Consider the following 21,784-nt stretch of genomic DNA (forward strand, 5'->3'; position numbering starts at 1 on the left):
ACCTTGAAGGCCTCTCTTTCTTTGTTACCATATCTAAACCATTGAGAAATTCTGTTGGTTCTACTTTTGAATTATACCCAGGATCCTGTCCAGTCTCAACTATATTCACTCTTCCCCTTTGTTCCCAACACTGTCCTCTCTCATCTCCATTACTGTGACAGCTTCTTAACCTGTCTATTCCCAGCATTTCCAAAGCCTTCTGGTAAATTCTGTCCAGTCAGGTTCCTCATTTCCCAGGACCACGTTCATTCAGCTCCCACCACACAGGCTTCCTTGCTGATTTTCAGACACATCCAACCACCTTGGAGCCCTTGCATTTGCTTATCCTCTTATGTGGAATACTTTCCCCCCACTATTCACATGGCTAATTCCTGCACCTGCATAAAGTCTGTCAAAATGTCAGCTATCCTGGGCATCCTATAAAATGGCGGCCATAGCACTCCCTATCCCATTCTTCCTGCTTTGTGTTTTTCCTCTAGCACTTATCACCTCCAAAAAGAACTATAATTCCTTTGTTATTGTTTACTGTCTCCATCCTTCCTGATAAAATGTAAGCCCTGCAGAAGACCAAATTCTGTCATTTTTCACTCTTGTATCCCAAACACCCTACATTTCAAGTGCCTGTCACATGGTAGGTCCTCAATAAATATTTTTGAATGAGTAAAAACTCCAGTAATCTCAAGTGAGTGTGCAAATAATTACTGTTAAATTTTAGTTCTCTCTTCAATTTCTCTATTAAAAAAAATAATACCGTGAATATCATTTTACAGCTTTTTTACTGTTTAAAATTTTATTTTTTATTTTTATTTAGTTTTGGTTTCAGGACCTTGTTGACTTGTTCTCAAATTTTCTCAATATTCTCTTGCTGCAGAGTATTTCTTTTATTACTATATCATAGTTTATCAACTCAAGCTATCCAATGTTGGATATTAAATTATTATTATTTTTTTAATCTTTATTTTTGAGAGAGAGAGAGAGAGCAAGCAGGGGAGGGGCAGAAAGAAGAGAGGGGACAGAGGATCTGAAGCAGGTTCTGCATGGACAGCAGCGATCCCAATGCGGACTTCAAAGTCATGAACCGTGAGATCATGACCTGAGCTGAAGTTGGATGCTTAAGCAACTGAGCCACCCAGGTGCCCCTGGATATTAAACTATTTTAATTGCTAATTTAATCCTGTAAACTTGATAAGAAACAACACCAAGGGGTCTGTCTGCATGGCTCAGTCGGTTGAGGGTCCCAACTCTTGATTTCAGCTTGGATCCTGATCTCACAGTTGGTGGGATCAAGTCCCATGTCAGGCTCCACGCTAAGCCTGGAGCTTTCTTGAAATTCTCTCTCTCTGTCTCTTTCTGCCCCTCTCACCACTTAGAAATTCTCTCTCTCTCTCTCTCTCTCTCTCTCAAACAAAAACAAAAAAGCAACACTAAGGCATTATTTCTATATTCTACAAGAATATAGAATTTTATAGAATTCTGTATCTTAAATTCTATAAGAAACAATACTACAGTGAACATCCTTTTATAGAAATCTTGGTTTGCATTCTGATTATTTCCTTACAATAAATTGCTAGAAGCAGAATTACTGGACCAAAAGGTGTGAAGAAGGATCTTTAAAAAAATTATTCTTATATATTGCCAAATTGCCCTGTAGAAAAAGTTTTACCAATTAACACTTCCACCAGGGGTATATGAGAATGTCTGCTGAGTCTTGCCCATACGGGCTATGTTTTTTTAAATGCCAATTTGATTTGAAAAAAAAAATGGTGGCCAGTTTATTTTTAATCTGTATGTCTTTGATAGCTAGTGCATTTGAACGGTTTTATTTTTAGTCAACAAACACGAAAAAAATGTTCAAAAAAATATCTAGTTAACAAAATTCCCAGCCTTCACTCTCCTTCTAATTCCCCTCCCTCTATGAAGAGGTTTCTGCATTAGGGTGACTGGGATGAGGCCCTCTGGTTGCACTTGTGCAGGGAAATGGGTGGTGAAAGTGTGTGCAGTTGCCATTACAAGAGGTGTAAAAGTGAGGGGCACCGGGATGGCTCCGTCGGTCGAGGGCCCGACTTAGGCTCAGGTCATGATCTCGTGGTTCGTGAGTTTGAGGCCCGCGTTGGGCTCAGTGCTGACAGCTCAGCGCCTGGAGCCTGCTTCAGATTCTGTGTCTCCCTCCCCCTCTGTCCCTCCCCCACTCGCTGGTGCACACACACGCGCTCTCTTTCTCTCTCTCTCTCAAAAATAAATAAAAACATTTAAAAATTTTATTTAAAAATTAAAAAATGAGAGGATGACCGTGAAAGTGCTGGCTGAGAGGAGGAAAAGCAATGAAAAAAAGTGATTTAGGTATATTCTGGAAAAGGGAGCTGAGAAACTGAGGAATAACAGGCCGAATAAATAAGATCATCAGGTGTACTCAGTGATCGGTCCTCACCTGACTTTCTCATCAATCAGTACTTGGCACCATTGAGTCATCACTTCTGGAGCCTGAGTCTGGTTTTCCTCCTTCATTATTGGCCCCAACTTGGTCTCCTTGTTGATTCTTCCTCAAGACCCAAGTCTTCAGGGTTGGATTGATTCCAAGTTGGCTCTTACCGTCTTCTCCTTTCGGTCTCTATTCCCCTCCGTACCCATCTCATTCCATCTCCTGGCTGTAAATACGGTCTTTATGCCAGAAACTTCTGTAGTGGGAACTCCAGCCCACACCTCTCCTTGGAACCATAGACTTTAAGTGTCCAACTGGCTAGTGACAAGTCTGTGTGGATGTCTCTTGGGCATCTTAAATTTAACACGTCCAAAGGCAAGCTGCTGACCCTTGTCACCACCCCCCTGCTCACCACTGCAAAACAAAAAGACAACAAGCCAAACAAAACACCCTGCTTCTGCTATAGCCTTGCAGTAGCCTTCCAACTCGCTTCCTCTTCTTCCTTGATGACACATAATTCAGGTCATAGTCTTCCTCAGCTCAGAACCTCCAGTGGCTTCCCACCTACTGCACTGTAAATGCCGAACTTCTCCCTGTGGTTGATAAGACCCTCCAGGATCTAGTGCCACCTTGCTGCCCTTGTGATGTGGTTTCTTATCACTCCTTTCTTATCCTCTGGGTCTTCAGTGACTGCTCTCCTTGCCTGTCCATGGACATGCCAGGCTTGCCGCCACCTCACTGGCCTCTGCCAGAAATGCAGATGGCCCCATGGCTTGCTCTCATCTTCTTCAGGTCTTAGCTCACACGCCATCTTCCCAGGAGACCTGCTCTTAATTATAAATTACAATCTCTTCCCTCCTGGAAGCCCGTATCTCACTTCTCACTTCGTTTTCCCCCACTTCACTTATTATCATCTGCTGTATTATATGTTTTGACTTATTTATTTAATGTATTGTCTGCAGGTTCCATAATAGTGGCTATTTGTTTCGCGCCGTTCCGCATCATCTCATCTAGCTAGTAGTAGTTGTTCCGTATTCATTTATTAACTGGAAGATAAATGCATTGGCGTAAGAATTCCTTACATATTAAGGGTGTTAAGACTTTGTTGTATTTTCTTCAGAATTTTTAATTTGCCTTGTAACCATCTTTGTGATGGTTTTCACCACAGAAGAAGTTAAAATATTTTTGGGTAGCTAGATCGACCAGTGTATTCTTTGGTAGTTTCTTTCTCTTCCTTTATTTGGAAAAGGGCTTCCCCACCGTAAGATTAGTATTAACTTCTTTTTCTTTCATGTTTTCACTTTTTCCATTTAACATTTTTTAATTTTTATGTTTAACTCTAAAATTCATTGTAGTTTAAGTATGTGGTAAGCATAGAATTTTATCCTTTCTAAATAACCAATTATGAGGCTCTCTCAGTAGACAAGGGTACTACATTCTGATATTAGTAGCAGTCACCTACAAAATTAACAACTTCCTTATTTGATCAAGACTTCTTGCCCCTTATTAATTAAGATTCTAGAAACTACCTCCTGAGAATAATCTCAGTCATAAAGAATCATCATCCCCAGCTGTAAAACTTCTTTATGTGATGTTACTACTGATATTATTTAAAATAATTGGTTCAGGGGCTTAATTTTTTTTTTTTATTTTCATGTTTATTTCTTCTTGAGAGAAAGAGAAGAGAGAGCACTAATGGGAGGCGCAGAGAGATACAGAGACACAGAATCCAAAGCAGGCTCCAGGCTCTGAGTTGTCAGTGCAGAGCCTGACACAGGGCTCGAAGCAGGGCTCGAACTCATGAGCTGTGAGAGCATGACCTGAGCCCAAGTCAGACGCTTAACTGACTGAGCCACCCAGGTGCCCCTGTCAACTTCTAACTGTAAAACCTTACCAAGTTAATTTAATCTATCTGAGACACAGTATCATTATTCATAAATTAAAGGTACTAATACTCCCTACCTGGGGATGGGGGCCTTTCAGAGATGGGCCCTCTACTTGTACTTTGCTATTTTGATAGCCCTTTCTTCACAGGCCGATGTGAGGGTTCTGCCAGATTCTGAAGGTCTCCCAGTTGTATATTCGGGGACTCAGAAAATAACCACAGGGTGGGTAGGAGCCCACTGGGTCTCTGTGAGATGGACTTGGCCCAAAGGTTGGAGAACATTTACCATGTGTGCGGTGGTGGTCCTTCAGCGTCATTCATTAAGAGGCTGGGCCTCTACGGCAGTCATGGACCAGTGGTCTCTAGACCCATAAGCCATATCTGGAAATTGGACCTGGAAATTGGGTGAGGGACCTCATCTCTCCATTGTGGCAGCTGACATCATCCTGCTTACCAGCTGGCAGATGTGTTGTTGTCATTGTTGTTACATAATTTGAACACTATCCTAATTAACTCTATATCTGTCTGACATCTCTGGGAACACGATGGTCTGTTCACCACCACCACCGGTCAGGGTACCCTCACTGCCACTGTAGCCTTGCTTCCCAACACTGTAATTATGTCCTTCTTGACTATGACAGGTAATTACCGCTTCCTTGATCCTGACCTCTGAAGTTCCCTCCAAATTGTGCTCACTAGGAATGCAGTGTAATGGCAGCAGCAGCATTTTTAATCTGCCAAGGACAGCCACCCTAAGCTTCCCAAAGATGCCATTGCTCTCTTACTTGTTGATCCCCTATTACCTTTGTGAAAGGAGGGTGTCCTGGGTCTTTCCTGAGAATGTAGCGGGGGGAAATGTTCTTGGGTCTTACTTGGTAGATCTTTCTAGCCTTTCTGAGCCTTCTGACTCCTTCCTTAATACTATGCTGCAGAAGTTCTGGAATCACCACTTCATTGACTGCAGGCCATCATGATGACCAAGCTTCAAAGTGACATCCCAGCAGACTGTTAGGTCTGGTATTTTGTTAGAACACTGAATCCTATGAGTGCCCACGTCAATGAAATTGTGTCCTATCCTGACTTACATTCTACCCTTTCTAGTTCAAGATCCTTAAAATTCAGTTCTATACGTATTTCCCTGGTTCTTAGCAGGAAATATTAGTCAGCTTGTACATTGTCTTCAGTATGTAAGTTAGACTCTTCCAGAATAGGAATTGACTTACTGCTCAGGCTGTGCTTGAGTTATCAACCTGACAGCCATGAGGGACCATTAGCCTGAAGGCAGCTGGCAATAGTGAAACTGATCTTGAGGAGAACAGAATTATCTTGCAAGGCACAGGCTTCAGGAAATGGGGTTGTGCAGCCTTCAGGAAACTACTGCTTGGACAAGAAGGATAAGAATTCTGCTTCTGTTCACCTGAAGCATTCAGGGAGAGTTGGGAAGATGTTTTCAGGATTCTGCCCCTTGTTCACTCAACTCTCCCAGTCCCAGGCCTCAGGGTCCTACTCTTTGCCAGCCAGGGTGCCAGCTATGATACATAAGACCTATCAAGGTTGCATTCCCAATCTCCTTTGCAGCTCTTCTGCTGTTGCTGGTTTACTATCTTGAACTCAGCTTGGGTTTCCCCAAGGAACTCAGTGTTAGGTAGAGTTGATAAGCTACACCTTCATTAAAGAATGTAATCCCAGCAAAACAAGAATGAGAAGTAAGAGAGATTCAGAGAAGGAGGGAGAGCTAATGCAGAAGCACATTACTCATCTGACCACCACATGGTATCAAACACCAAGAGACTGCTTGATCCCTCAGGGCCATCTCCAGAGGCTGAATGAACTACATCTCCAGACAGTGTATACAGGGGATTGGGGATATTTGTCCACTGCCTGTTACCTCCCCGTTGGTCAACTGTTCACCCCTCAACATTAACTATACCTTTGGGTTGTGAATGTGTGAACACCAGATGGGTCTCACGGCATCCGTGCCCCAGAGTCAAGAGGAATACCCTCGGGTGGAAGTGGAAGGATGCACAGTGCCGGCCTGAGGTGACGCACCGTTGGGCTGTGCCCACATGGGGTCAAATGAGCTCGTACCTTGGCACGACAGGTCAGAATACATGGCTGAGGATTTCAGAGAACGGGTAAGACTGAGAGGATCTGAGGTGGCACTGAAATGGTGGTACACCACTTAAGGAACCAAAAGATACGTCTCAGTTTCCTTCCCAGGGAATTGTGAGCAGGTGGTACACATCCATCATGGTGGACAAGGGCAGTGCCAGTTGAGTGATAGCAGGATGCCGGTGGTGGATGTCCTGTAGTCGTTTGTACTTATGAAAATCAGAAGTCTGTGCTTGCGAAGGATGAGGGAAGACAAATGTGGGAAATCTTCCACGGGCCCTGAGTGCTCTCTTCTCGCACCTGTCTACTCTGAGTCTACAAGATGCCTTATTGACCATGGCGCTGAGACTGCTAAATGTCTTATTGACCACAGTGCTGCTGAGAAACACATTATTTTTAAGGAAATCCCTTCATCTGAATGGACAAACTGCTCAATTCCACTGAGAAGGTAATAGATGGTTTGTTCCCAGGCTAATTCTGCCTCCAAACAGAAATTTCTACTGAAGGTTCTTTTGGCGTAGCAAGAGTTTCGTGCCTTCTGGTCTTTGCCAAAAATATATTTGGCCCTGATAGTCACCGGTACCCAGAGACACCATGTGGACCAAATGAGAACATTTCAAATTGGAATATGATGTAACCGAATTTTGGTGGGAAGCCAAGTATATGGCACCACATACCACAGAGAGGGAACTTTTGAAGGAACACTGCCATGACCAGTGTAATCGTGTTTCAATTCCCCTGCGCCCGTGTCCTTGTTCCATTTATGCCTTCACGGTTGCTTCACTGTAATCTCCTTTCAGCCACTGGTATTTCTTCTTGATATCCCCTCTGCTTCTCTGTGTATGGCTGCAGTTCTGGCACCCACCTGGCTTTTGTGCACAGAAGAAGCTTCAGTTTCTACATTCATCTTTTTTTTTTCTTAATTTTTTTTTCAACGTTTATTTATTTTTGGGACAGAGAGAGACAGAGCATGAACGGGGGAGGGGCAGAGAGAGAGGGAGACACAGAATCGGAAACAGGCTCCAGGCTCCGAGCCATCAGCCCAGAGCCCGACGCGGGGCTCGAACTCACGGACTGCGAGATCGTGACCTGGCTGAAGTCGGACGCTTAACCGACTGCGCCACCCAGGCGCCCCTACATTCATCTTTTATGTAACTTATGTCAAACTCCTAGCTCTTCCACAATATCCGTCCCTTTGGCTACCCACACTGAGACCTTATTTTTTTTCTTTAACCATGTAGTGTCTCTTTCAGTGTTGCAGACACAGTACAAGTGTCCCAAGTAGAAGGAGTTCAAGTGCAATGCCAAGGTCCAAGCCAGGCCCGGGAAACTAACAGGGAGGTTTGGAGTAATGGAATAGATGACCCCAGTGTGGTCTAGGATGAGGCTGAATACACACTCTTCCTATGGGCAAAGTGCCTTTGTGAAGGAGTCTGATCTTTAAAATGGTGAATTCCTCTTTCCATGCATTCACTGAAGTTCCAGCAGGCAAGTTATGGGCTTGGAAGAAACTAAAATTTGTGATGGGAAAAGGAGCACTTTAGACGTTGCGCACTTCGCCCTAGAGGGGAAGCCATTTTTAAAGTCATGGAGAGTGTTCGGGACTGCAGCTAGAAGGGCAGGTGCACGAGCCTTGGGAGTGTCTGTTACAAATAGAGCGGTGAAACCTTCATGCCACATCTCAACAAAAACTGTTGTGTTTACAAACGGGCTTTTGTTCAAAGAAGAAGCTTCAACTTCCATATTCGTCTTTTTCATAACCTGTGTTAAACTCCTAGCTCTTCCAGGATTTCTACTCCTGAGCCCATAGACAACAAATGCACATTTAGGAACTCATAGCTCCATACCCACATCTCCTTTGCAGCTGTTGGAGGAAAACTCTTAGACTTGACCCTCACTGGGTCAGATGCCCAACCCTGGATCATTGCCAAGACCAGGGCAGTAAGATACTCTGATTGACTGGGACTGAACCACATGAGTCGAGGGCAGAGATGAGACACCACCCAAGTCCCAAGGACTGAGTGTGAGGGAGAGGTGCCTTCCAGAAGAAAATCTGGTGCTGTTCCCAGAAGAAGAGCAACTGTTTGCTGCTTAGAATGAACAAGAGATGTCCACCTAATTGTCTTGATGGACCCACTCTTCCTTCTGATACAGGCTTCCATAGGTCCAATTGTTAGGCAAACCGGTAATGTCTACACTTACACCTGCACACCTAGGGATGCCCCTTGGATTCCTTTATGGAATCACAGGCTTGCCCTTACTTCTTACGAAAGATGCACAGTCTGAAGCTTGGTTTCTTTTAAGGACTGTGCATTTATTTCCCGCTCTTTTTTTTATAGCAAAAAGAAAACAAACCCATGTTTTAAAAACTGTAGAGTATATACATATATCGCATATAAAATATAAGCCACATTACTTTGCTGGAGTTTAAACCCCAAAGACCAAAGACATCATGAGCCAAGCATCTTTATAGATACCACTTTACACAGTGGTATGTCTGCATTCTACAGATGGGGGAAATGGTCGCAATCGGTATATATAAGAGACATATAAGAAACTAAGAAGATATACCTTGTTCCTAGACGTGCATCCTTTTCCTGTGAGCCATCCCCACAAGGCCATCCCAGCCACCCTCTCATTCTGCATCCACAGTACCACGAGCACCATGTGTGTCTTTGGTCACATTCTTCGATCCCTGTGTTTGTTTTCTAGTTCGTAGGGTTTATACGTCTCTCCTCACATTGGCATCACCTTGGTTTGTAGGGTTTATATATCTCTCATCAGGTTGGCATAACCTTGGTTGTCACTGTTGGTAAAGTATATAGTACATTAAGACACAAAATAGTTGCTTAATTGTCGGGGTGTCTGGGTGGCTCATTCGGCTGGGCATCCGACTTCGGCTCAGGTCATGATCTCACGGTCTGCGAGTTCGAGCCCTGCGTCGGGCTCTGTGCTGACAGCTCGGAGCCTGGAGCCTGCTTCAGATTCTGTGTCTCCCTCTTTCTCCGCCCCGCTTCCTTCTCTCTCTCTCTCAAAATTAAACATTAAAAATTTTTTTAAAAAGAGTTGCTTAATTGTCAACAGCAGAATAGGGTCTTTCCTTCCTTTCCTTCCTTTTTCCGCTTTCTTTTCTTTCTTGTTTTTTTTTTTCCAAGGGAAGGAAGCTCCTCAATGGAGGTGAAGATGTAAAGATATTTTTTAAAGCAAAATGTGCGAGCTGTGCTGTGAGAGCGCATGTTCATATCGGCAAAGAGAGTGCTCGCGTCACAGAAGCTCCCCTCTGTGAATGCAAGAGGCCGGTGCTGACTCCTCTAAGAGAACAAAGGCGGTACCACTTTCCTTCCAAGACAGATCCAGGAGGCTGGTGGGGAGAGATGTGTGGACGAGGAGGAAGGACAAAAACCAAGATGAACTGGTGAAGACCCAAGAACAAAGGAGGCCAGAGAGGTAGCTTCCCCCTCATGGCTCTGCAAGCTGAGCTCTGCGTGTAGAACCTGGAGAAGTTCATGTCCGCATAAACGGGTTGCCTCTTTCTCTGTGCTCTGGGTCTGTTTAGGCCTAGCTAATAGGACCGTTATTTTCCTTCTGGGCTCTCTTGGCAGGACTTTCCAGACGTTGCATGTATTATGGTGGAGAGGGAGGGGAGGGGAGTTGGAACTGGGAAGTCAGGAGAAGAAAACACACGTGGTCTCCGCCTTATGGGCTCATAAAGAGGCCATAAGTTAACTTGGAAAATAAAACCCACAGATGATGAAAACAATGGAAATTATCCCCAGCTTCCAAGTCAACAGACTCGTTTCCTGATTCATCCCCCCACATTGTCACTTAGGAGACCCAGAGAGATGCCAGCTCCCATCTGCTTTAATTATTTTGTGATGCATTTCAGAAGAAGATTTGAGATTTCTAAGAATCAGAAAGATGGTCTGGCCGGAAAGTTTTTAAAACCCAGGCGGTGGGCTGTTGGCCCACCGCAGTGCACACCCCAGGGGTGGTACCTCCGTGTACCACAATGATCGTGGCTGTTGGGCTTCCATTGGCACCACACAAGGCAAAAGGCACAGACTTGGTCCCTCTGAGGCTGGGTACAAGGGATAGAGAGCAGTTTGCAGCCTCAGGCACTGCCGGGTGGAAAGCTGCCTTTGTCCTTGGGGATTGTCCTTCCCCTACTTGGTGAGGATTGTAGAACCGGTAACTTAGGAGTGGTCAACCCCGGTTGCACGTGAGAATCACCTGTTGAGCTTTGGAAACAGGCAGTAGGTTTACACCCTGGATCCAATGAATCGCAGTTGGAGGGATGCAGTCCAGGCGTCAGCTTTTTAAAAGCCTCCCAGGGATCCTAAAGGATGCACTTGAGTCCTTCTGGGCTTTCTGGGAAACTCTGTCCCGCCTCCGTCCCTTTCCTCTCTTTCCCCCTCTCCCTCACTTTCCTTCTCCCCTTCCTTCCCTGTAATGAAAACTTTGTGACAGTGACTTATTTATTTCCCCCTAAAACACCTTCACTCTCCGTCTAAACACTGCAGTGTTTCCAGAATTTTCTAGACTTACAGGAGCCTTGTGTTCAATATATGTATTCGTATTTTGGCTGCATTGTGGGCCAGCCTGGCCGTGCCCCTTGTTGGAAGGAGAAGATTAAGAAACACGTAATGCAACTGAAGAATCTTGGGGTAATGATCTTCCATTTGCCCATTTTCTTCATTGGCACCTGTGCCCATGCATAGGCCTGTTACGGACACCCAGTCTTCCGTTCATTCCCTCAAGATAGATAGATGAAAGCTAGCTACGTAACTGTTAATCCTAATAATATACCAGCCCTGTGCTAAGTACATATACACTGATGAATAAGTAAAAATACTTTTACTTTTAAATGGGCTAAACTTAAATATCGTATTGTAACACAAGATTTAATTTTTTTTAATTTTTTATTGTTTTAAATGTTTACTTTTGAGAGAAAGAGAGACATACAGAGCATGAATAGGGGAGGGACAGAGAGACGGAGACACAGAACCCGAAGTAAGCTCCAGGCTCCAAGCTGTCAGCACAGAGCCCAACCTGGGGCTTGAACTCAGCTCAGAGACTGACACGGGGGCTCGAACTCACGAACTGCAAGATCATGACCTGAGCCGATGTCAGACACTTAACCGGCTGAGCCACCCAGGTGCCCCTTAAAATGTTTTCAATGGGACCATTTGAGCTGAGTCTCAAAGACCGGGTAGGAATGAACAGGGCACAAGAGGGGAAGGGGATTTCGAGGCAGAGGTGAAACCGAGCAGAGGCTGAGAGCTAAGAAATGGCTCGTGCCCCTCAGGATCTGCCTGCAGTTCAGTGGGGTTGCTTTTTACTTGTCGGACGAGAACTGGCTGAGAGAGCATCCCAAGCAGACTCCGTGCCATCAGCCCAGAGCCCAGCTCAGGGCTGGAACCCACGAACCATCAGATCGTGACCTGAGCTGAGGTCAAGAGTCAGACGCATAACTCACTGAGCCACCCAGGCGCCCGTCGCCCCCCCCCCCCCCCCCCCCCCCCCCCCGCCCCACCACCGGCCAAATAAAGCTACTCTTAATCGACACCATAGATCTCTCCTCTCAAGAGTTTAGACCACTAGCCAAGCTGACCCAGAGCGCCTGCTGGGTCCCAGGTGTGGTCTGAGGCCTGGTCCTTCCCTTACGTGAAGGTAAGACAGCCAGGGGTGTGCAGGTGAACGCTTTGCCTCTGGCTCTCAGAAGGAAGGAAGCACAATGTGTCGCGTTTGTCCTCGTCGCCGACCACAGATTTGAGAAGAACTGTGCGCAGTGCGCTGAGACAAGCAGGTTCCAGGCTCCCCACCAGGCACGGCCCTCGCTCACTTGGGACTCCGCTGCCATCGGCCACCCCGGCAAGCGCCATCGTGAAGTTGCAGGCCGGAGGCTACAACAGAATAGAAAACAGAAATCTGTTTCCTGAAACGGGCTTTAGGGAGCTCAAGTCATGCTCTGGGTTGGATAATGAGGGGGCCAAGGAACTGTGTTTCAGGACTTGGACAGTAGGTGCTAGAGTAGGCAGCCGCTTTGGGGCCTGAGGTCAGGGGTGGGAGCCCAGAGCTTCTAAACATCCTCCTAAAAATCCTCAGTAATCTTCCACAAATAATGTCCTTCACCTCAACCACCTCCCCCTTCTGTCTTTTCCCACCACAGGTCACGTACAGGTCTTCATGGTCGCTGGCGAAGATTCCTTCCTCTGTTTGTCCCCCTAGACCAGTTTCCCTTCCCGTGTTCGCACACGTGCCCCAGGCTGCCTCTGAGGACCTGGGAGGTGGCCTCCCAGGACATCACAGCTGTAAGGGGCTCGGGGACTCTGCGGAGGGGCAAGATGCACGGCGATTCTCTGTGTTCCCTCTTTCAGGCACCAGCAGTGTTTCTATGGGGTCAACCTGTCCAGTCTCCGGGGGGCCGCGGTGGACGAGTATTTCAGGCAGCCGATAGTGGTAAGTGTGCTTCATTCCAGGCTCTCTCCCCCCATGTGTTCGTCTATCGATCCGCTCGCTCGCCCGCTCGCTCACGCACCTGGGAGGCACCGTGTTGCCAGGCTCTGTGAAGCCGGCACAGAAGAGAAAAAAGAGCTCCTTGGAGCCCTGGGTTTTCGAGTGCTCCAGCTCTCATTTCCAATCAATTACGAAAATTCTCAGGGAATGATGCTGTCGGAGGCAAGGAGATTTTCTGACCGCCTTTCAATAAGTCACTTCTAATTCTCCCACTGCCCTGACTCACCCTGTGTACACACTCAGCCCTGGTACTTGTTCAATAATTCATATCTTCCCATTGATTCTGGTGGCCCCAGGCATAGAGGAGGAAGCTCTGTAAAATAAATAGCTTAGATCAGGAGCTTTGCTGTCGAACACGTTGGGGTTTCAGTCGTGGCCCCATCCAACTGTGCGACCTTGGACAACAATAAGTTTGCATTAACCCAAACTGGCTTAATTACTGGGCTTCCAAAACCGCAAAGCCTGAAGCAAGGGACCTGTTGCAGGGGTTCAGACAATGTCACCCGAGTCTGATTTTTCCATCCTTGTAATTTGTCTCCATTGCCTCTGATTTAACCCTATTCTCGGTCAGGATCTCCCCTTGTGGTAGCAAGATGGCTTCAGAGACTCCAGCCTCAGACTCTTACAATTCTTTTAAGTCCCACAGGAGGACCTGCCTTTTTCCAACAACTTGAGCCAGAGCCCCAGGATTAGTTTGGGTAGAGCCTGACCGCCCTCCCTTGGGTCATGCTCCTGCATCTGAAACTGTATTCAGGGAAAAAGTGATCAATGATTGGCCAAGCTAGGGTCACAGGCCACACCCGGAGCAGAGGTAGACTAAGTTTTTCTGGAACTTCCTGGAATGTGCAGAAGTGGTAAAACCTGAATGATTTTCAGATACACCAAACAGCTGCTCCTTAGCACGCAGGAAAGCATGAAGCACTTAGTGCTTGGCGTGCAGAAAACGTGAAATAATTGTTAGCTACTCCGACTGATAGTCATTCTCATTAAGCTCATGCCTTCTAAATCCTAACTCTTGTTGACTTAACACTTCAAGAGGAAAGCCACTTTACAGGCTTGCTTGGGTTCGGTTTATCCTGACCGAAAGATAATGCCTCTGCTTCCTTTCCCCCAAGGACACGTTTGACGTTAGGATTTTGATGGCTCGGACGGTCAAATACACGGTAAACTTCATGGATGCAGAAGAAGCAGATCTGCACAGGTTTGTAAATATCAGCATTACTCCTGGTCTTTAAAGCCTCTTCTCAGCCTTTCTCAGCCCCAGAACCTCAGTGCAGGGTTTTGCCGCTCACACAGGGGCGAGATCTCGGGTGTGAGTCACACACAGGGATGGTGTATCAATACCCGTTCCATTTTATTGCAAAACATGGATAATGCTGCTTCTTTCATGGGTTGTTTTAAGAGCTGAATGAGAAAAACTAAGTAGTAATGGCTTGAACTTCTGCAACCACTCAATGTTCTGAGCCCTTCACTTCCAATGACTCATTTCGTCCTCACAACAGTGCTCTACAGATGGAACTGTTGTTGCCTCCATTTTAATGGTGACAGATGTGAGGCAGAGTGGAACACTGGGTTTCAAAAGATCACAGAATTAGCATGTTAAAAAAAATTTGTTTTGAGCAACAGGCAAAAGTTTATTAATGTATAAGATTAGAAAGAATAGTAGTAGAGTGGCGACATTCAAAAGTGAATGCTCCCAACTTTCTTAATGTTTATTTATTTTTGAGAGAGAGAGAGAGAGAATGCATGCACAAGTGGGGGAGGGGCAGAGAGAGACAGCGACACAGAATCCAAAGCAGGCTCCAGGCTCTGAGCCAAGTCAGCACAGAGCCCGACGCAGGGCGCCAACTTACAAACCGTGAAATCATGACCTGAGCTGAAGTCACACGCTCAACCGACTGACTCACCCAGGTGCCCCATGAGTATATTGGACCTGGGATTTGAACCATTCAGAAGGCTCCAGAGTCTGGGCTGTTTGACCCCTCACTCAGGCCAGTGCCCACATTAACGTCAAGAAGAGTACAGCCTACTTTACATTAGGTGCTGGGCTAAGTGTTTCACAGGCCCTGGCTCCTTTTCAAAGAGGACACTCAGTAAATGTTAGCTTTGCCCTCCTCCCTCCACTTGAAGAGACTCTGTAATGGGAACTCACTCCTCAGATGGTGCTCTGAATCCCCTTTGGATGATTTTTCACTGGTATTTTGCCTTTTTCTCTCTGGAAGGAGATCTCTATGCACATTTTTTTCTGGGTACGAAATTTAAGACCCAGCCAAGTTGTCATCTTTCCTGGACCCCTGAGGAAGCAAGGGCCAGACTCGAGCAGGTGCAGCTGGCCAACGCAAACCATCATCTGTCTGGAGATCACAACGGACAAAGGGTGCTGTGTCTAATCAGCGCAGGCTAGAACCTGCAGCACTAACAAAAAGAAACCTTGAAACAGAACAGATGGCTTAACTGACTGTGCCCCCCTAGGTGCCCCAAGAGACTCTTAACTATCGAGAACAAACTGACGGCTGCTGGAGGGGAGGTGCATGGGGGGGATGGGCTAAATGGGGGATGGGCATAAGGAGGGCCCTTGTGATGAGCCCTGGGTGTTCTGTGTAGGTGATAAATCACTAAATTCTGTTCCTGAAGCCAGACTACACTGTATGTTAACTAGATTGAATTTAAATAAATTCTTTTTTTTTTTTTAATTTTTTTTTTCAACGTTTATTTATTTTTGGGACAGAGAGAGACAGAGCATGAACGGGGGAGGGGCAGAGAGAGAGGGAGACACAGAATCGGAAACAGGCTCCAGGCTCTGAGCCATCAGCCCAGAGCCTGACGCGGGGCTCGAACTCACGGACCGCGAGATCGTGACCTGGCCAAAGTCGGACGCTTAACCGACTGCGCCACCAGGCGCCCCTAAATTCTTGGAAAGAAAAAAAAAAGAAGCCTCGGTGGCTTATAACACAGGAGTCTCTCTCCCCAACACTGTTTATCTACTGTGCCCAGCTTTCACTCTGTACAGCATCACCCACCCTGGTGCACCAGCCTCTGTCTGGAACAGTCCTCCTCACTGAGGAAAAAGAAGGATCGTGGCAAAGTCTGTACTGGGAATAAGAGCTTCTGCCTGGAAATGACACAGATCACTTCTGTTCACATTTAATTGGCCAAAGTAAATCACGTGGCCGGGCCCGAGCCTGGGTGAGAGGATAATTGCAATGCTATCCTATGCCCAGCTCAAGAGAACTGGCATTTGGGGACAACTCCAGTAAGTACCACAGGCCCAGACAAAACGGACTTCTACTGACTTTATCTGCTGTTCCGGGCCCCCTCCTGAGTCCCAGGGAATTTTTTGAAAACTACATCTGTGTTGGCTTCCCAGAGATGTCACCTGTCATTCAGTTTATTTGTGTGTTGATTCAGGAAATGTTTATGGAGATCCTACCCTGTGCCAGATAGAGTGCTGGTGCTTGCACAGGTGCAAAAGGTAATTTTTAAAAGTCTACCCTTGGGGTGCCTGGGTGGCTCAGTCGGTTATGCATCCGACCCTTGATTTCAGCTTGGGTCACGATCCCAGGGTAGTGGGACCAAGCCCCACATCAGGCTCCACACTGAGCACGGAGTCTGTTTAGGATTCTCTCTCTCTGTCTCTCTCTAAAAAAGAAAAAACAATAAATAAATAAATAAATAAATAAATGAACAAAAATTTTTTAAAAAATTAAAAAAATAGGGGCACCTGGGTGGCTCAGTCGGTTAAGCATCCAACTTCAGCTCAGGTCATGATCTCACAGTTCGTGGGTTCGGGCCCCACATCAGGCTCTGTGCTGACAGCTCAGAGCCTGGAGCCTGCTTCAGATTCTGTGTCTCTCCATCTCGCAGCCCCTCCCCTGCTCATGCTCTGTGTCTCTCTGTCTCTCAATAATAAACGTTAAAAAAAATTTTTTTTAATTAAATTTAATTTTAAAAAAGTCTACCCTTGAAGAGTTCATAGTCTATTTAGGGCAGTGCAAAAAAACAGGAGGAAATAATGACCATGCAATGTCAAAAAATTCAGTGTGATCGGTACAATGGAAAACTCTAGAAATGCTCTGCCACAGGGTGCAAGAAGTTAGGGCTTTGGGGGGGGCACCATAAATGCAAATAAGGTACCACCTCCCTTGAAAATCTTTAGAGCACTCTCTAAAACATGTCTCCCCTTAGCAGTGGACGAATAATACGATCTTGTAGTTGTGTAACACTTTTATAGTTTGCAAAGCCCTCCCGTACACATTTTTCCCCATTTGAGCACACGAGGACCTTGCAAAGGGAAGTAGGAGAGAGCCTTCGTTGCCCATCAACGGATGAGGCGACTGAGGCTCAGTGACTTGTCAAGTAAGCACCTAGATTTTGTTGCACCTTCCCCACTGTTCTTCCTGTTCCCGCTCATCGTGCATTTGGTATAAGCCATGGCCGCCTCGGCGTGACGCTTGCCGTAGCCTGGTGGGAAACTCGTGCAGAGTTTTGTCAAGACGCAGAATTCTCCCATGTGTGGCATCACCCAGGCATGAATCACACACTGAGAGAATCTTGCTGCCAAGGCAACTGTGCTTAAGAGGGAAGGAAAATATTCCGTGATTTTCCCCGATCCCACAAATGCGTCTAGTGTGCCTGTCAACAACAACGAAATAATTCCAAATGTTTCTACGTTCTCTCCTTTTTCTTTCCTTGCAGAGTAGAAATCCCCTTTGTGTTTCAGATGACACAGTCTGGCCTCATCCACGGCCTGGCGTTCTGGTTTGACGTGGCCTTTGTTGGATCTGTGTAAGTATCACCCCTTCCTTGACCATTCTGTCCTACGCCATTCTCTGCATTGTGTAGTCATGGCTTGAAAGTGTTTTGAAGTTGATTTCAACAGTAATACTTGTTTCTCTGGGTTCCGAGAAAGGAAGGCACTTTTAGATTTTAGGGCGAAGTCAAAATGAGACAATTTTCCGTGGTGTCCTCTCGGCTCTGGCTAACGTAGTGCAAAACCTCTTAAGCCAACTGGATTGAGACTTAAAGGGATGGGAAAGGGTCTGTGCTTCATCAGCCCTCTTGATCTATTCCAGAATAGAGGGTGGGAAGGACCCCCAGCCCCTGCCTTGGCTTCCAGCATGTTATCCTGGTTAGAGAACCTCCTGTACCTGAGTGATACCTGGAATCCTACCTTCCCTGACTCTGTTCACGCCCTCAGCCTCACAGAAGATGCTAGAGAGTCCTTCCTCAATGAACAGGCAGGCATATACCACTAATGCTAATTGCAACTTGAGGTCGTTTCATCAAGGTCGTTTCCTTGCCCTTCCTGAAGAGCTTGGAAAGCTTCAGAGGAAAGAGGAGAAAGACCACCTACAAGTTGACTGTCCGTGTTTGGTCTTCCTCGTAAGGGCTGTGCCATTACCGTACCCCCAAACCTCTACTCTCCTTCTGACTCCCCTACTCTCTTGCCAGGCTTTCTCATGCTCTCTGACTGGTGAACCCAGTAGCTCTGGGTCACATGACCAGGTGAAAGGAAAGCTTTTGCATTACACTCCTCTCTCCTCCTCGTAAAAACATCCAGCTTATCAAGACATCTGCGGAGAACAGAAGTGCCCGTGGGTCTGCGATAAAGCTCAGGGAGCTTGTGGGGGTGGGGGTGCTCCGGGGAGGAGGGGACCCCCGGCAGCCTCATCTGGGCTGACAATCAGAGAAAAAGAAAATGCTGTACGAGTTGTCCCTACACCGCAGAAGCATATTTGTTCAAGGAATCCATACATTGGTTTCTCAGACTTTCCCCCAGTGAATCTGTTCCTGCAGGGCTAAGGGAGAGAAGCTTGAAGTGGCCTGCTCCAAGGGGACAGTTCCTTTGAAGTGAAATGCTTTATCCTACAAAGCTTTAGACAGCTTGCATCCTGCTCCCGCATGTGCCTGAGTATATTTTGATAGAAGAGTGGTTTATATTACTTAGCGGTGAAATTTTGTAAAATGCACCCCCCACACCCCCACCCCCCTCGCTGCAACATCTTCAAGTCAAAATAGACCCTGTAGGGGTCAGCTGTGTGTTCCACGCACACCTTACTCCATCCAAACCAGCGACACGGTCGGGTGAGTCACCAGGACAGGTGACCTTGGTGTTTGGAGTCACAGCCAGGTATTCTCGCATCTTCGTATGAAATGAAGAACGCCCATATAAAAACACTGCCACACACACATACATGTGTGGGACGTCTGAGCTGGAAGGACAGCAGAGACCATCTGCCCCAGGGCTTTTCTTGCTTCCAGAAGCCCTCTCAGGTTCCCTGAACATGCTGGCATGAGATGGTAGGAGGCCAGACTCCAGACTTGTTACCTTGAGAGACACTTTTCAGACAACTCAGTTCCCAACTTAACTCTATTCCTTGTTGGGCTTCTAACGAACTTTGATTCAGAAAGACAGATTGAAGGGCACCCGAATGGTGCAGTTCCGTTAAGGGGCCGACTCTTGATCTCGGCTCAGGTCAGGATCTCACGGTTTGTGGATTCGAGCCCCACATCTGCCATCAGCGCAGACCCTGCTTGGGATTCTCTCTCCCTCTCTCTCTCTGCCCCTCCCCTGCTCATGTTTGTTCTGTCTCTCTTCCTCTCTCTCTCTCTCTCTCTCTCTCTCTCTCTGTCTCTCTCAAAATAAATAAACTTAACAAAAAAGACAGATTGACAGAATGGCCAAATCCACAGGTTTGAAGCCTGGCTCTCCAACTGTCTTCTGTGTGATGCTGGGCTTGTCCTTTAACCTCTCTGTGCTGACTTTATCAAGTTACTGTATAGACTTAGTGAGGGAATATATATAAAGCTCTTGGGACATTGCCATGGCAATGACCTAAACTGAGCTACCCTTACCTTAAAAGGATTCCATGAGTTGAAAACTCTGCAAACCAACTATCAACCTAAGTCCCCAGTGCAATCCATGCAATATGGTCCTAGAACGTACCTGACTTTTAACTCTTCTCCCGTCCCACAGGGTAACTGTTTGGCTGTCGACAGCCCCAACTGAGCCCCTGACTCATTGGTATCAGGTGCGGTGCCTTCTCCACACTCCCCTCTTTGCCAAAGAAGGAGAGACGCTCTCAGGGAAAGTGCTGTTTGTAGCCAACAGACGGTAAGCTGGGAACTAGACTACTGACTACTGGGCAAGGGGGTGTGAGAGGTGGGAGCATTTTCAGCACCTCGAAATGGGCAGCAGGCTTTACAAAAGCCCAGCTCACTCTGCTACCAAGACAGCAAACGTCTTCCTTGCGATGAGGGCCACAGGGATGGGGAGCTTGGGGTGACTCAAGGGCAGCGTTCTCCACCTGACCACGGAGGTGGTCGGAGTGCTTGCCAAACACTTGAATTATCAAGTGCTTGAAATCCCACATCAGCTCCTGACCTTCCTTGCATCCAGCCACACGCCCTCAAATTTAGTACAATACCATCGATTTGTTCCCCAGGGGACAGGCACAGCAGGGCGATGTGTGGTGTGGGCACAAGCACAGCAGGACTGGCTGTGTCCCTCTGGTGATGGATTTCACGAGGCCTCTCCTCTGCAGCGATGACTTTGATTTATCTCATTTTTAAGATGCTCTATTTTCTTTCACCTTGTTGGAGCTTCTCCAGGGTGAATCAGGGGAGAAAGGAATAGTGGAGGAGTTCAAGGACTCTCAGGATATTAAGGGTACTCAGAGATCATCTCACTCAACTTCCTTCTCTCCCTACCTCCCACCTCTTCTCAGACCTGCACTTGAACACTCCTGTGATGGAGAGCTCATCCCCTTACAAATCAACCCTTCCATTTTTTTTAATGTTTATATATTTTTGAGAGAGAGACAGAGCATGAGCAGAGGAGGGGCAGAGAGAGAGGGAGACACAGAATCCCAAGCAGGCTCTACACTCCGAGCTGTCAGCACAGAGCCCCGTGTGAGGCTCGAACTCACGAACCGTGAGATCATGACCTGAACCGAAGTTGGACACTTAACCAGCTGAGCCGCTGGGTGCCCCAACCCTTCCATTTTCAAAGTCTATATTTCTTTCCTTACAAAAGCCTAACACGCTCACATATTAAATTCAGAACTACAAAAGTGTTTAGAGTCCACACTCGCTGCCACCCCTCACCCACTCCCCAGATGGGGCCCCTTGGTCCATATGCTTCCAGGTGATTTTTCTGTGCATGTACTAATAACATCATTGTGGGGTTTTTATTGTTGTTTTACAAGAAGATTCAACTAGCCGTCTCCCACTTAAGTTTTCACTTAGCGTTAAGTCCTGAATCTGTGCACGTAGATCTGCTTTGTTATTTTAATCGATGCGTAATAGTGGAGGGCATAGATGTATTACATGTCTTTTTAAAAATCACTGACGGCGGGGCATCTCCATGGCTCAGTTGGGTAAGCATCTGACTCTTGGTTTCAGCTCAGGTCATGATCTCATCGTTCGTGGGTTTGAGCCCCTCACTGGGCTCTGTGCTGACAGCACGAAGCCTGCTTCGGATTCTCTCCCTCTTTCTTTCTCTCCTCCTCCCCTGCTCGCTCATGCTGCCTCTCTCTCTCAAAATAAATAAATAAACTTAAAAAAACATTTTTTTAAAAAAACTGCTGATGGGTTGATACTTGGGTTGCTTCCCACGTTTCCCCTTTTTTTTGGCCACTGTGAAAAACTCTGCCTTAAATCCCCTTGAACATAAAGCTTGCACAGGGACAAGAATATTTCTACATGAGATCCCTAGAAATGGAGATGCTAAATCAAAGGGTATGTACCTGTGACACTCTGATAAATACATATGTATTTTATGTATTTGTACCTTTATGTGCAACCTCAATGGTTGCACCAATGTCCACTCACGGTGATGGACGGCCACGGAC

At 46.6% G+C, this 21,784-nt stretch overlaps 1 protein-coding gene across 3 annotated transcripts in view; it reads left to right on the forward strand.

Moving 5' to 3' along the window:
• LOC112868550 (histone-arginine methyltransferase CARM1-like) overlaps window positions 1-21,784 on the forward strand; it is a 245,120-nt gene that overhangs the window by 209,455 nt on the left and 13,881 nt on the right. For 2 of the 3 annotated variants that reach the window (XM_086684927.1, XM_086684928.1), the window contains exons 8-11: window positions 12,794-12,875; window positions 14,048-14,133; window positions 17,628-17,717; window positions 19,909-20,046. In XM_086684927.1, coding sequence (XP_086541053.1) covers window positions 12,794-12,875; window positions 14,048-14,133; window positions 17,628-17,717; window positions 19,909-20,046 — 396 coding nt within the window. Of the gene's footprint in view, window positions 1-12,793; window positions 12,876-14,047; window positions 14,134-17,627; window positions 17,718-19,908; window positions 20,047-21,784 lie in introns of those variants that run through there. The other variant, XM_086684929.1, reaches the window with a different exon arrangement.

This window comes from Puma concolor, chromosome D4, assembly GCF_028749965.1.
Source record: "Puma concolor isolate L17-30 chromosome D4, mPumCon1.1.hap2, whole genome shotgun sequence".
In the NCBI taxonomy this organism is placed as follows: domain Eukaryota; kingdom Metazoa; phylum Chordata; class Mammalia; order Carnivora; family Felidae; genus Puma; species Puma concolor.